The following is an 11216-nucleotide window of genomic DNA, read 5'->3' as shown; positions in this document are numbered from 1 at the left end:
GGACCCTGAGAGCATGGCCTGAGCTGAAGGCAGAGGCTTAACCCACTGAGCCACCCAGGCGCCCCAGTTGTGTGTGTGTGTGTGTTTTAAAATATTTTATTTATTTATTTGGCAGAGAAAGAAAGCACACACACAAGCAGGGGGACCAGCAGGCAGAGGAAGAAGTAGACTCCCCACAGAGCAGGAGCTTGCTGTGAGGCTAGATCCCTGGACCCCAGGATCGTGACCTGAGCTGAACGCAGATGCTTAACTGACTGAGCCATCCAGGTGCCCCAAGAATAAGTTTAAAAAAAAAAAACAAAAAAACAGTTGCTTTTGTTTTATTATAACAAACCTAGTATATCTTTTTGTAAAAAATATAATGTAAATGCTTGATAGTTGAGTATACAGCTTAAGTGTCACCTTCCAGTTACCTAAGCAGTAGACATTTGGTGACGTAATGAAAAGGCACAGGAGCTTACAACCACATTTATTAGAAAAATACTACCAGCTGGAAGTGCCTTTCTTTGAATGCTGAGGATGTGCTCCATGGGGCCATTCCTTCTGTTTTCATCAAACTCTGCTCAACATGCCAGGAATCCCAGCTCTCTGGATGCTTACAGGCCAAGGATGGCCCAGTTCCACCATGAACCCAACCCATCCCAGGCAGTCAGGAAGCAGCGTTGCATAAGCTAGGCATATTGTCTGGACCCAGAGGGATCTGGACCTGACAACCGGGGCAAGGGGGCACCCGAGCACCTCGGCAGCTGTGGCGGCAATCCTGCCCGCCTGCCGAGCTTGCGCTTCACCTCTTCTTCACAAACTTCTTTCTGGAAGCATTGGGATTTAACCGCCTCCTCCCTGCTCCCAAGGTGTTGTCTCGGATCTGCAGCGTAGCCGACCGGCTGGAGATGTCATTCTCTGCAAAGGGAGATACCCCAGCTATGTAGTCAGGGGCAAACACGTCCGTTTTCTGCCTGGCCTTTCGGGACAGTCTCAGCTGAGGGAAGCGCTGGTCCTCAGTCAGATGGGGGTTGATGGCGTATTTGCCCCCTTTGGGAGTGGGAAGCGAATACTGCAAACAAGAAAGGACAAGTCATTAGGCAGGCACCCTATCCAAACACATCCGACCCTGTTAATGTCAAGCTTCCTGATGGCTCTGGATGCATACAGATGACATCAGCGGAGTTTATCAGTCACTGCTACTTGTGCTGTGACTACACGCCCTCAGCTAGCAATGGAGTTACCTCCGCACACAGAACTCTAAGCAGGTACCATTTTCACTGGTGTGGGTAACTCTGAAACAAGTGTTCTAGGATTGAGCAAATAAGTAATTATGGAAAATGGTGTCAAGATATTAGGGAGGGCTAGCATGAACTCTGTTGGGTTGAAATGGAACTTATTTTAACTCATTTTTAATTTTTTTTTAAATTTTTTTTTTAATTTTTTTTTAAAAGATTTTATTTATTTATTTGACAGAGAGAGAGATCACAAGTAGACAGAGAGGCAGGCAGAGAGAGAGGAGGAAGCAGGCTCCCTGCGGAGCAGAGAGCCTGATGCGGGGCTCGATCCCAGGACCCTGAGATCATGACCTGAGCTGAAGGCAGTGGCTTAATCCACTGGGCCACCCAGGCGCCCCATTTTAACTCATTTTAAAATACAGATACGTAAAAGAAAATATTCCTGTGTATAATTACATACAATCTCTATCGACCGTGGGCTGAGACCTCTCTGACCCCCTAGGGCAAGGAGCCCACCCTGTGCGCAGCCTTGTGCTTCAAAACCCCATTCTCGGGGCACCTGGGTGGCTCAGTGGGTTAAAGCCTCTGCCTTCGGCTCAGGTCATGTTCCAGGTTCCTGGGATCAAGCCTTGCATCAGGCTCTCTGCTCAGCGGGGAGCCTGCTTCCCCCTCTCTCTCTGCCTGCCTCTCTGCCTACTTGTGATCTCTGTCAAATAAAATAAAAATCCTTAAAAAAAACAAAACCAAAAAAACCCCATTCTCCATAAGGAATCAGAGGAAGGGCTGATTTCAGGGCAGGGACGGAACTAGAAGAGTGCCAGACCATCTCGTGCCACAAGGTAAGGCTGGGTTTAAGGAATCAGAGGGACAGTTCCATGCCAAGCCTTTCCTGGTCCTCTCTGCAGATTCTGATCCTGGTGCCAAGAGGTCTTGCTCTCCCAGCTGCAGGCCTGGCTGCGAGAGGAGTGGGAGAGCCGCACTCACCCGGAGGCCCCGAGGGTTCAGCACCTTCGGGTTGCGTGAGAAGTGCATGTGCAGGCTTCCATCGTCACTAACGGTCACGGACACTTTCTTCAGGGTCTTGTTTCCACAATGCGAACAGAATACTCGGCTCATGTCAGATGTGGTCCTGGAGAGAAAAGGAAAGGTTTGGCACGGAAGCCGTTGGGGGGCAAACCCTGTCCCCAGAGCACAAGGTGAGTTATGGTTGTCAGAGGAGAAGGAAGCGACAAGGAATAGGGGAGACTGAATGGCCCGACATGTCACAGACCATGGCCGCCCAGCCTTGTGCTGCCGAGACAAGCCGCCACTGCGCTGTGCCAAGGGCAAAGGTGAACAAAGTGACACAGGCAGCAAGTCCGTAATTCGGCTCGGAAGTTGAGCCAAATGTTGTTACGCTAGTAATGAAGTCTTACTAAACTTTTAGGCATTATTCCACAAGTTTAACATCAAAACAATCCTATAAAGCTGGCATTCTGTCCATCTTATAGATGGGGAAACTGAGGCACAGAGCCAGTAAGTGGTAGCTACAAGGCCAGGAAGGTGGTTCCACAATCAGTGCTTTGAATGGCACCTGACTCAAGTCAAAGGGCTTATTCCTGCGGCTCTCCACACCTCGCCTGGAGATGGCAGCCAGGCTGCTGGGCCAGGAGGTAGCTCCAGAAGTGCCCAGAATGTATTAATGAATGCCACAGGAAAGACTGGAAAGTTGCTACGGCTAAAAGGGCGTGAGTGTCAAGGGCGGGCAGGTCCTGAGGCCTTGTCTCTCCGCAGTGCATTCAAGCCCCAACAGGGGACCTTGGACAAGAAAGCTGCTGCTGTCAGAGACTAAGTGGCAGTGTTTATACAAGTCCCTGAGCTGGGTGAATCTCCCAAGAAGCTGAATCCTTGACCTGCAAGTCTCTGAGAGTAAGTGCCTCTCAACAGATGCTAGGAACTCATTATCCTGTGAAAGAAACTGTCCAGTCACTGGGCTAGTCTCACAAGAATAGAGAACGTTTCTTAGAGCTGCTAAGAATGCATGTTCATTTGGGGAACTTGGGGTTTTATAACAAAGGGCAATGGGGGAAATGGGATTTCATGAAGCAAGGAGCTTTACTGTCCTAGACCTGGTACATTTTCAAACTAAAGATTGAGAAGAAGGCAGAGGCTGGTGGTAGGGCAGGGCCCCTGGGTCACGAGTGCCTGGTTGTCTTAAAGCCGGCAGGGGAGCAGTGGTCCATCTACACAACTTTACCCTCAGTGGAACAGCACTAGGGACCCAGGAGACACCTTGCTCCTCCACGAGATGATCTGTATCATGCCACCAAATCTGGACTGATCTATGGAGAGGCTCTCAGCCACCGCAGCGTAAGATCCCAGGGCCATGCTTCCCTGGCAAAGCTGAAGTACAGCTTTGTCCGCTCCAAGCAGGTCTCCAGGACCCTGGGGCCTGCCCAGAGAACATCAGCACCCTCCGTCCCCCCATGAGGACCACTTTATGAGCCAGAAGAGAAGGGCATGCTCTGCGAACAGTTCACCTGAGCGGACTGTGTCCTGTTCCAGATATCACACTTCTCTACGACAATCAGCCCTTCTGATTTTATGCAAGAAAAATCTGAGTTCACCAACTTCTGTAAAGCTATTGCGAGACAGAATCTGGATCTGAACCTGTGTCTGAATCCATTCCACTTTTTTTTTTTTTGAAATAGAAAATCTAATCATAAAGTAGACCAAAGAGCACAACGAACCCCCCAGGGCCCCTCACCCCGCTTCAACAAGTATCCATCGATGGTCGTCCCGTTCCATCCTACCCCCACCCACTCTTCCCACCTGTGGATTATTTCAAAGCAAATCGCAGGCATCATTTCATCCATAAATGCTGCAGTGCATATGGTTAAGTGATGAGGGCTCTATGCTCCACAATCCATGCCTTTAATCCTGTGACTAAGATACGAAGACAGGAGGTCACTGGTGACCTCTGTCCCAGAGTTTTCAGCGCTCTGGTGAGGACAGAACCTAGGTGCATATGAAGGACAAGGGGGAGGAAAACCCACACACAAGGCCATCCTTCCAGAAACTGGCACAAAGGATGGAGAAAAGCGGTCCACAGAGAGGCCGCGGGTGCAGATCGTCAGCCACGTACCTGAAACAGCCATGGCAGCGCAGGATGTAGCTCCGGGCCTCGCGGACCAGCAGGCCGTTCACGGCCAGAACATGCAGCCCCATCTGAAGCAGGACGTTCTGCAACCAATGAGCAAAAGCACCACCCAAGTCAGCAAAACCAAAGTCTAACATCTGTATAATTGCAGTGAAAGGACTTCACAAAGCCTGGTTTGGTTCGTAAGGGGGTTTTGCTGAGGGAAAGGAAGATCAGGATGCCACTCATGGCATGTAAACTAGAGCTAAGACCTAGATTTCCCCCTTGCATTTGAAGGGGCCAGGTCTTTGGCCCAGGGCCCCTCACTAAGCATCTCTCTTAACAAAGACATTTATTGTGGCGCCTTTAAGATCTTTAAAGAAAAACACACACACACACAAACATTTATCTTGTCAAAGGCAAATACACTCTTTTGGGAGCTGGAAACCTCTACTTTTTCCAAGAACCTAACTAAGAACAGAACATGAAACATATTGAAAGAGAACCAACAACAGACCATGTATAGTAAACATTAAAAACTTAATACAAGACATATATTTTGTCACTATGTTGATTTTCTAGTTCCCAACCAAAACTACAGATAATCAAAGAGCACAGGTAAAGTTTCTAGAACCAGGAAAAGGGGCATCACAGAGTAGAGCTGTACATACTCCCGTGAAAGGTTATGAACTAGAGCCTAGGTCCGGCTGATGCCCATCCACCCACCTGCATGGCAAAGTCTGTAGTCACACAGCCAACCCGCACATCCTTTGGGACAGCGCACTGCTCTGACTCCCGCTGGATCTGCTTGATGTTGCTGGGAGTTATCCAACCGCCCCCGTCATCATCGCTATCCTTGTCTTTCCTTTCTTCAAATCCGTTCTCTCCTTCCTCATCCCCCTCACTTGGAACATCATCTCTGTCCATCTGAAACAACAGAATCCACAAAGTCCCAGGCCACGGGAACAGGAGGAAGAAGCCGGCATGCTGTCCTTGGGGGAATCAAACGTAGGGCCTTACCAGCAGCTCCTGAAGTTCATGATCAATATTAGGCAAAGGGTTTCTCCAGAACATGAAGGAAGTGAATTCTAGGTTCTCAGGCTCACCAGCTGGCTGTCCATGTTGTACTGTTTCTCGTGGGGGTTTAGACTGAGGCTAAAAGAAAAATAATTTTAAAACCTGAAAATTGAGAGGATTATATACGGAATGATAGATGACACGTCAGATCAGACAGGGGTTGGACAAACTAGGATATTAGTTTAGATAAATGTGGTTCACTGCATACAATTTGTGGAGATACATAGCACAAGAGGGCAGGTGAGCATGGCTTGTCTAAGCAATTACCTTTGAGGGGAGATGGAAACCAGAAATGTGTAGAGGAGTTTCTGGGTGCTGACTTGATAAGCTCACTTTAACCTTTAAAAAGAAAAGAAAAAAGTGACAGCTCTAAGCAGAGAAATACAGTCTGACAATTGAGTATGAAGAGTAAGTGAACAGAAAACAAAGTATTTTCCCTACAGTTATTAAAAATTGGGAAACATAAAAATAATTATTCAGTGATCCCATAACTACCAAATAATGACTTTAGAATAGTTTTTTGAACGCATTGATGAACAGCATTACTTATAAAACTTACATGTATCTTTAGTTATATACTTGGGATAAATGCCTAAGAGTGGAATTGCTGGGTCAAAAGATAATGTATTATTATTATTATTATTTTAAAGATTTTATTTATTTGACAGTGAAAGAAAGAGATCACAAGTACACAGAGAGGCAGGCGGAGGGAGGGGGGGAAAGCAGGCTCCCGCCAAGCAGAGAGCCTAATGTGGGGCTCGATTCCAGGACCCTGAGATCATGACCTGAGCCGAAGGCAGAGGCTCAACCCACTGACCCACCCAGTCCCCTGATAGTGTATTATTTTTTAAAGATATACTGTTTTAAAGCTTCTGATACAAAATATCTAACTCCTGGGGCACCTGGCTCGCTCAGTGGGTAGAGCATGAGACTCTTAAGCTGACAGTCATGAGTTCAAGCCCCCCGCAGAATTTATTAAAAAAGAAAAAAGAAAAAACACCAAACCAACTTCTGCCCAAAAGACTGCAGGAAAAGGGCAGTTTTTAGGAATCATGAACTGACGGATGCCAAATGGAAACCCAGCTACTAGTCGCACTGTGCTCAGTCACAGACTCAGGCTTTATGTTTCCCTTTACCCCATCTCCCTAAAACATTTCGGTGACACACAGAAATCTGTGTGTTTTTACACATTGTGTAAACTTTACATAGTTTTAGATTCTTTGAACTGGAGGGCTCTAAATCTGGTTGAAAACATGTGAAGGCAGTTCCAATTCGTACACAAATGTGAGTTTAGAAGACTTCTGATGATTTTAGACAGACATTAAGCAATGTTGAAAGTGGCAAGAGTTTAAAAAAAACAAACAAAACAGGCAAGCACATAGTGTTCTTTCTTGCTTTTGGAAAGAATTCTATTTAAAAAATAGCAAGAACATAGCCGATTTTTACTCTATTTCTGCATTTTCCAAATTTAACCAACCCTTTCTAAAAACCTGCAGATCAAGAGACTGAGATACCAAGATGCAGTTGCTAACTAAAACATTAGAACCTTACTGGGATCGTGACCCAGACAAATGTTAAAAAAATTGTAAAATAACTGGGAAATGTGAACAGTAGGTAGATATTTGACAATATTAGGAGATTACTATTAATTTTGCTTAATGATTTTGTGGGGTTTTTTGGCTTTTTGAGAGAGAGACCAAGAAATATCAATGAAATACAGTGTCTGAGTTCAAAATCCTAAGGGCTGGGGGTCAGTAGAAATGAACCTGATAGATCATGAGTTGATAAGTGTGGAGACAGAGTAATGTGGACACTGGGTCCAACTATTCCCTCTACTCTGTGTATCTGATAGTTCCCGGAATAAAAAAGTTAAAAGGAGGAAAACCAATAATCCTCCTGATTTACCTTTTCTGGTTCTTGTCTTAGGTGAGACACCCCAACAAACTCTGCTTCTAACTGACAGGTGAGTGCCAGCACTTGAATATCTGTGGCAGAGAGGCTGGGATAGTCGCCAGTTTTCTTTGCAAACTCAGTCACTGTAAAGAGAGCCCCAACTCAAATTAGACACAAAATGCTTTATGACCTTGGGGAACCATAGTGAAAGTATGAAAAAGAACTCAGGATCAATATCCCAAGAAAACCTTCTTAATATTTTCATTCCTTTTTCTACCCACTGTTGAGACATTTGTATTCTCTATCATTAAAATTCAAGCCAGTTAGGTTTACTGTGACATCCTTATTCAGTCCAGACCACGGGACAGGAGAACAAAGTTAACAGAAAGTAACTGAAAACATAATGTCTGCAAATGATGAGAGTTCCTTATTAAATCTGGTATTATGTTGGAATAGAAGGTATCTTCTCTGGTCTAAAATTCTTTCATTCTAAGTATAACAAGCCAGATTAATAGGATATTCAGATTCCATAATGGGATTACAAGTTAATTCTGTTAATAACTATTGTAGTTTATGATGAAACAAAATTATTGGACTGCTCTGTAACAACTCTGCTTTTTAATACCATTCACATTTCCTAAAAAGCAGGTATTAGCAGCTAAAATTTGTTGGGCACTTACTATGTATTAAGCACTGTACTAAAAGCTTTTTTTCTTAAAGATTTTATTTATTTAGGGGCGCCTGGGTGGCTCAGTGGGTTAAGCCGCTGCCTTCGGCTCGGGTCATGATCTCAGGGTCCTGGGATCAAGTCCCGCGTCGGGCTCTCTGCTCAGCGGGGAGCCTGCTTCCCTCCCTCTCTCTCTCTGCCTGCCTCTCTATTTACTTGTGATCTCTCGCTGTCAAATAAATGAATAAAATATTTTAAAAAAAGATTTTATTTATTTGACAGCGAGAGATCACAAGTAGGTAGAGAGGCAGGCAGAGAGAGAGGAGGAAGCAGGCTCCCTGCTGCTGAGCAGAGAGTCCGACATGGGGCTCTAACCCAGGACCCTGAGATCATGACCTGAGCTGAAGGCAGAGGCTTTAACCCACTGAGCCACCCAAGTGCCCCTAAAAGCTTCTTATTTTATCCTTCAACCAAACCCTATTACCATTAGTTACTTCTCAGAAAGACTAAGTAACTTCTATATAGCTAGTAACTGGCAAGGTCTGGCTGCCTCCTGACCCAGAGAGCCTCTCTGGCCCCATGATCTCCTAGAACGTGGTTCTGAATCAAAGCTGATAAAACAGCCAGACCTCCACTCCCACCCCAGTCGGTCCCCAGCAGGTAGCCTGGGACCCAGCTTCGCCATCAACACCGGGGCAGAGGCACTCACCCAGCCGCACGTACTCCGGAAAGGGCTCCTTGAAACGCAGCTCGTAGGGCAGGACGGCGAGCCGCCTGCGCGTGGCCTTATCCCGAATCTCGTTCACTACATCCCGGATTGTATAAATGTTCTTCCCGATGTCCTGCGGAAAGACCCACACAGCTTACACCCGTTTATACCACGCAATGCACTGACCGACTGCCCGCACTACTTCGGGGGTCGCCAGCTCGGTCCCTGATCCTCTTGGCGGTAGCCCTCCTTACCTGCAGAGCCGCGTCTCGCAGGAAAGCCCCGGCATCCGCCACAACGTGCTCCACGAGCGCCATCTTGACGGAACACGCCCTCGGTGCGCTTGCGCACAGAGCTGGCTCCACCCCTACGTTCCAATCTGGGCCTCTGGGAGACGGGAGGTACAGTTGTGACTCAGCGGCGCCTCCTGGCGGCCACATAGGCCTTTCCCAGCTCAGGGATACCCGCGCGCATGCGCGACGTCTCCCCTAGCCCAGTCAGGTGTGGGCATGTCAAACTTTGGGAGACACTGTAGGAGGTAGGCTCCTGCGGCCCACCCCTTAGCGCCTTATTTACTTTTAAATGTAAAACCTGTATATAGTCCTACTATTACAAGTCAATACAGAGAAACTACAACTCATTTTAAGATCACAAGTCTATGAGATAGGTACTGTTTTGTGTCTAAGGGCTAGCTGTTCAAGACAGCTAGTCTCAGCTAACATGTCTAGTATTCGGTTTTAAGAAGATTAATATCTGGGGGTAACTCTCCACGGCGCGGTCGTGGGTGTGGAGCCTATTTACAAAAAGGGAGAAAGAGGGAAGGAAAAGGAAGGAAGGAAGAAAGGAGAGGGGGCGGGAGGGGAAGGGACAAAGGAAAGGAAAGAATAGGTAAGAATACATTGATTAAGGGACAAACCAACCCCTGAGCCACTTTCTTATCCATTATGCTCTGTTGACCGCTGCTTACGTACCCCCGCTTGATTTTGAGAGTCTTTGATATCCTCGCCCACTCTCAAAGCAAGGCACCTAATTTACTAGCAAATAAACCTTTGCGGGATGGAACTGAAAGGGAGTATTAGATGACTTCTAAATTCCTTTTGCAATCTGAGATTCTATAATTATGAGATCTGGTCTGTCAAAATTCATACCGGAGAATTTAAGCAGAATGATGACGTGGGTTTTCTGTCATTCATCTTCAGCGTAATTGAGTCATTCCAAGCCTCCTTTGTCAAGTCTTCAATCTTATCGCTTGATTATAATTTATTCATCCTACCCTCAAAAGCCTTTCAGTGCCCTAGGCAGCTCTTTGAACAGTTGCCCAAATCTCCGTTCTTTCTCTAAACATCGGTCTCAACTTTTCTTACCATTTATTCTCTTCAATGGCTCCTGTCTTACTGCCCTGCCTGAAATAGCATGGTGGAAATGGAAAGCTGTTTCTTTCTTTCTTTTTTTCTTGTTTTTTTTTTTTTTTAAGATTTATTTTTTAATTTTTTATTTATTTATTTGACAGAGAGCGACACAGTAAGAGAGGGAACATAAGCAGGGGGAGCGGAAGAGGAAGAAGCAGGCTTCCCACTGAGCAGGGAGCCTGATATGGGGCTCCATCCCACGACCCTGGGATCATGACCTGAGCAGAAGGCAGATACTTAACAACTGAGACACCCAGGCACCCCCTGGAAAGCAGTTTCTAATGTTCTAGTTGATCATATCAAATTTTTTTGGTTTTTATTTCTCAGCTTTCTGTTTCTTTACAAAATTTGACACTGCTGACCATCTCTTCTTTCTGGACTGTCTCTCCTCTCTTGACTTTGGTAATACTTAAGGATCCTGGTCCCCCTGCCTCTCTGATGGCTTCCCACCCTCCTTCACTGGATTTCATTCTGCCTTGCACACAGAGCACCCTCCACAGAAATGTCTTGGCCCCTTTGTCCTGCTAAGTTCTCTCCTTCAGCAATACTATCTATCTTCAAGGCTTCAATTACTACATTGTAGGAAGGCCTCCCAAATCTTTAGGTCTGATCCCTATTTATTTCCCAATTTAGCTTTCTGGAAACATCCATCTAAAAATTTTAGACATCTTGGGGTGCCTTGGTGGTTCAGCCAGTTAAGCATCTGCCTTTGGCTCAGATTGTGGTCCTAGAGTCCAGAGTCTGGCTCCTTGCTCTACGGGGAGCCTGCTTCTCCCTCTTCCTCTGCCTGCCACTCTCCCAGCTTGTGCTTTCTCTCTCATATATATAAATAAAATCTTTAAAAATAAATTAATAAAAAAATAAAAATTTTAGACATCTTCACTAAAGAGGAAGGTTAAAATTGATGTAATTATCTCTTAACCTGTTTAAACTTTTTTTCACTCATTAGAGTTCTTATTTTTTACTAGTGGCATTTCCAGCAAAGGCACTCAAGGTAAGAATCTGAGTCATCTTAATTCCCACGTTCATTTAAAAAAAAAAAGATTTTATTTATTTGAGAGAGGAAAAGAGCATGGGTTGGGGTGAGGGGCAGAGGAAGAGGGAGAGAGAGAATCCCAAACAA

General features: G+C 45.8%; 1 protein-coding gene across 1 annotated transcript; it reads right to left on the bottom strand.

The window, feature by feature from the left end:
- Nucleotides 1–244: 244 nt before the first annotated feature.
- On the bottom strand, nucleotides 245–9020 carry NOB1 (NIN1 (RPN12) binding protein 1 homolog). Its single transcript, XM_045986698.1, has 9 exons — nucleotides 8939–9020; nucleotides 8685–8817; nucleotides 7321–7451; nucleotides 5683–5754; nucleotides 5359–5493; nucleotides 5065–5265; nucleotides 4345–4442; nucleotides 2205–2349; nucleotides 245–1054 (listed from the first exon to the last, which is right to left on the bottom strand). Exons 1-9 carry the CDS (start codon nucleotides 8999–9001, stop codon nucleotides 785–787), a joined length of 1248 nt encoding a protein of 415 aa, XP_045842654.1. The 5' UTR covers nucleotides 9002–9020; the 3' UTR covers nucleotides 245–784.
- Nucleotides 9021–11216: the final 2196 nt, after the last annotated feature.

The sequence above is a fragment of the Meles meles genome, chromosome 19 (assembly GCF_922984935.1).
Source record: "Meles meles chromosome 19, mMelMel3.1 paternal haplotype, whole genome shotgun sequence".
Lineage (NCBI taxonomy): Eukaryota > Metazoa > Chordata > Mammalia > Carnivora > Mustelidae > Meles > Meles meles.
This window is presented reverse-complemented; position numbering and strand designations above follow the sequence as displayed.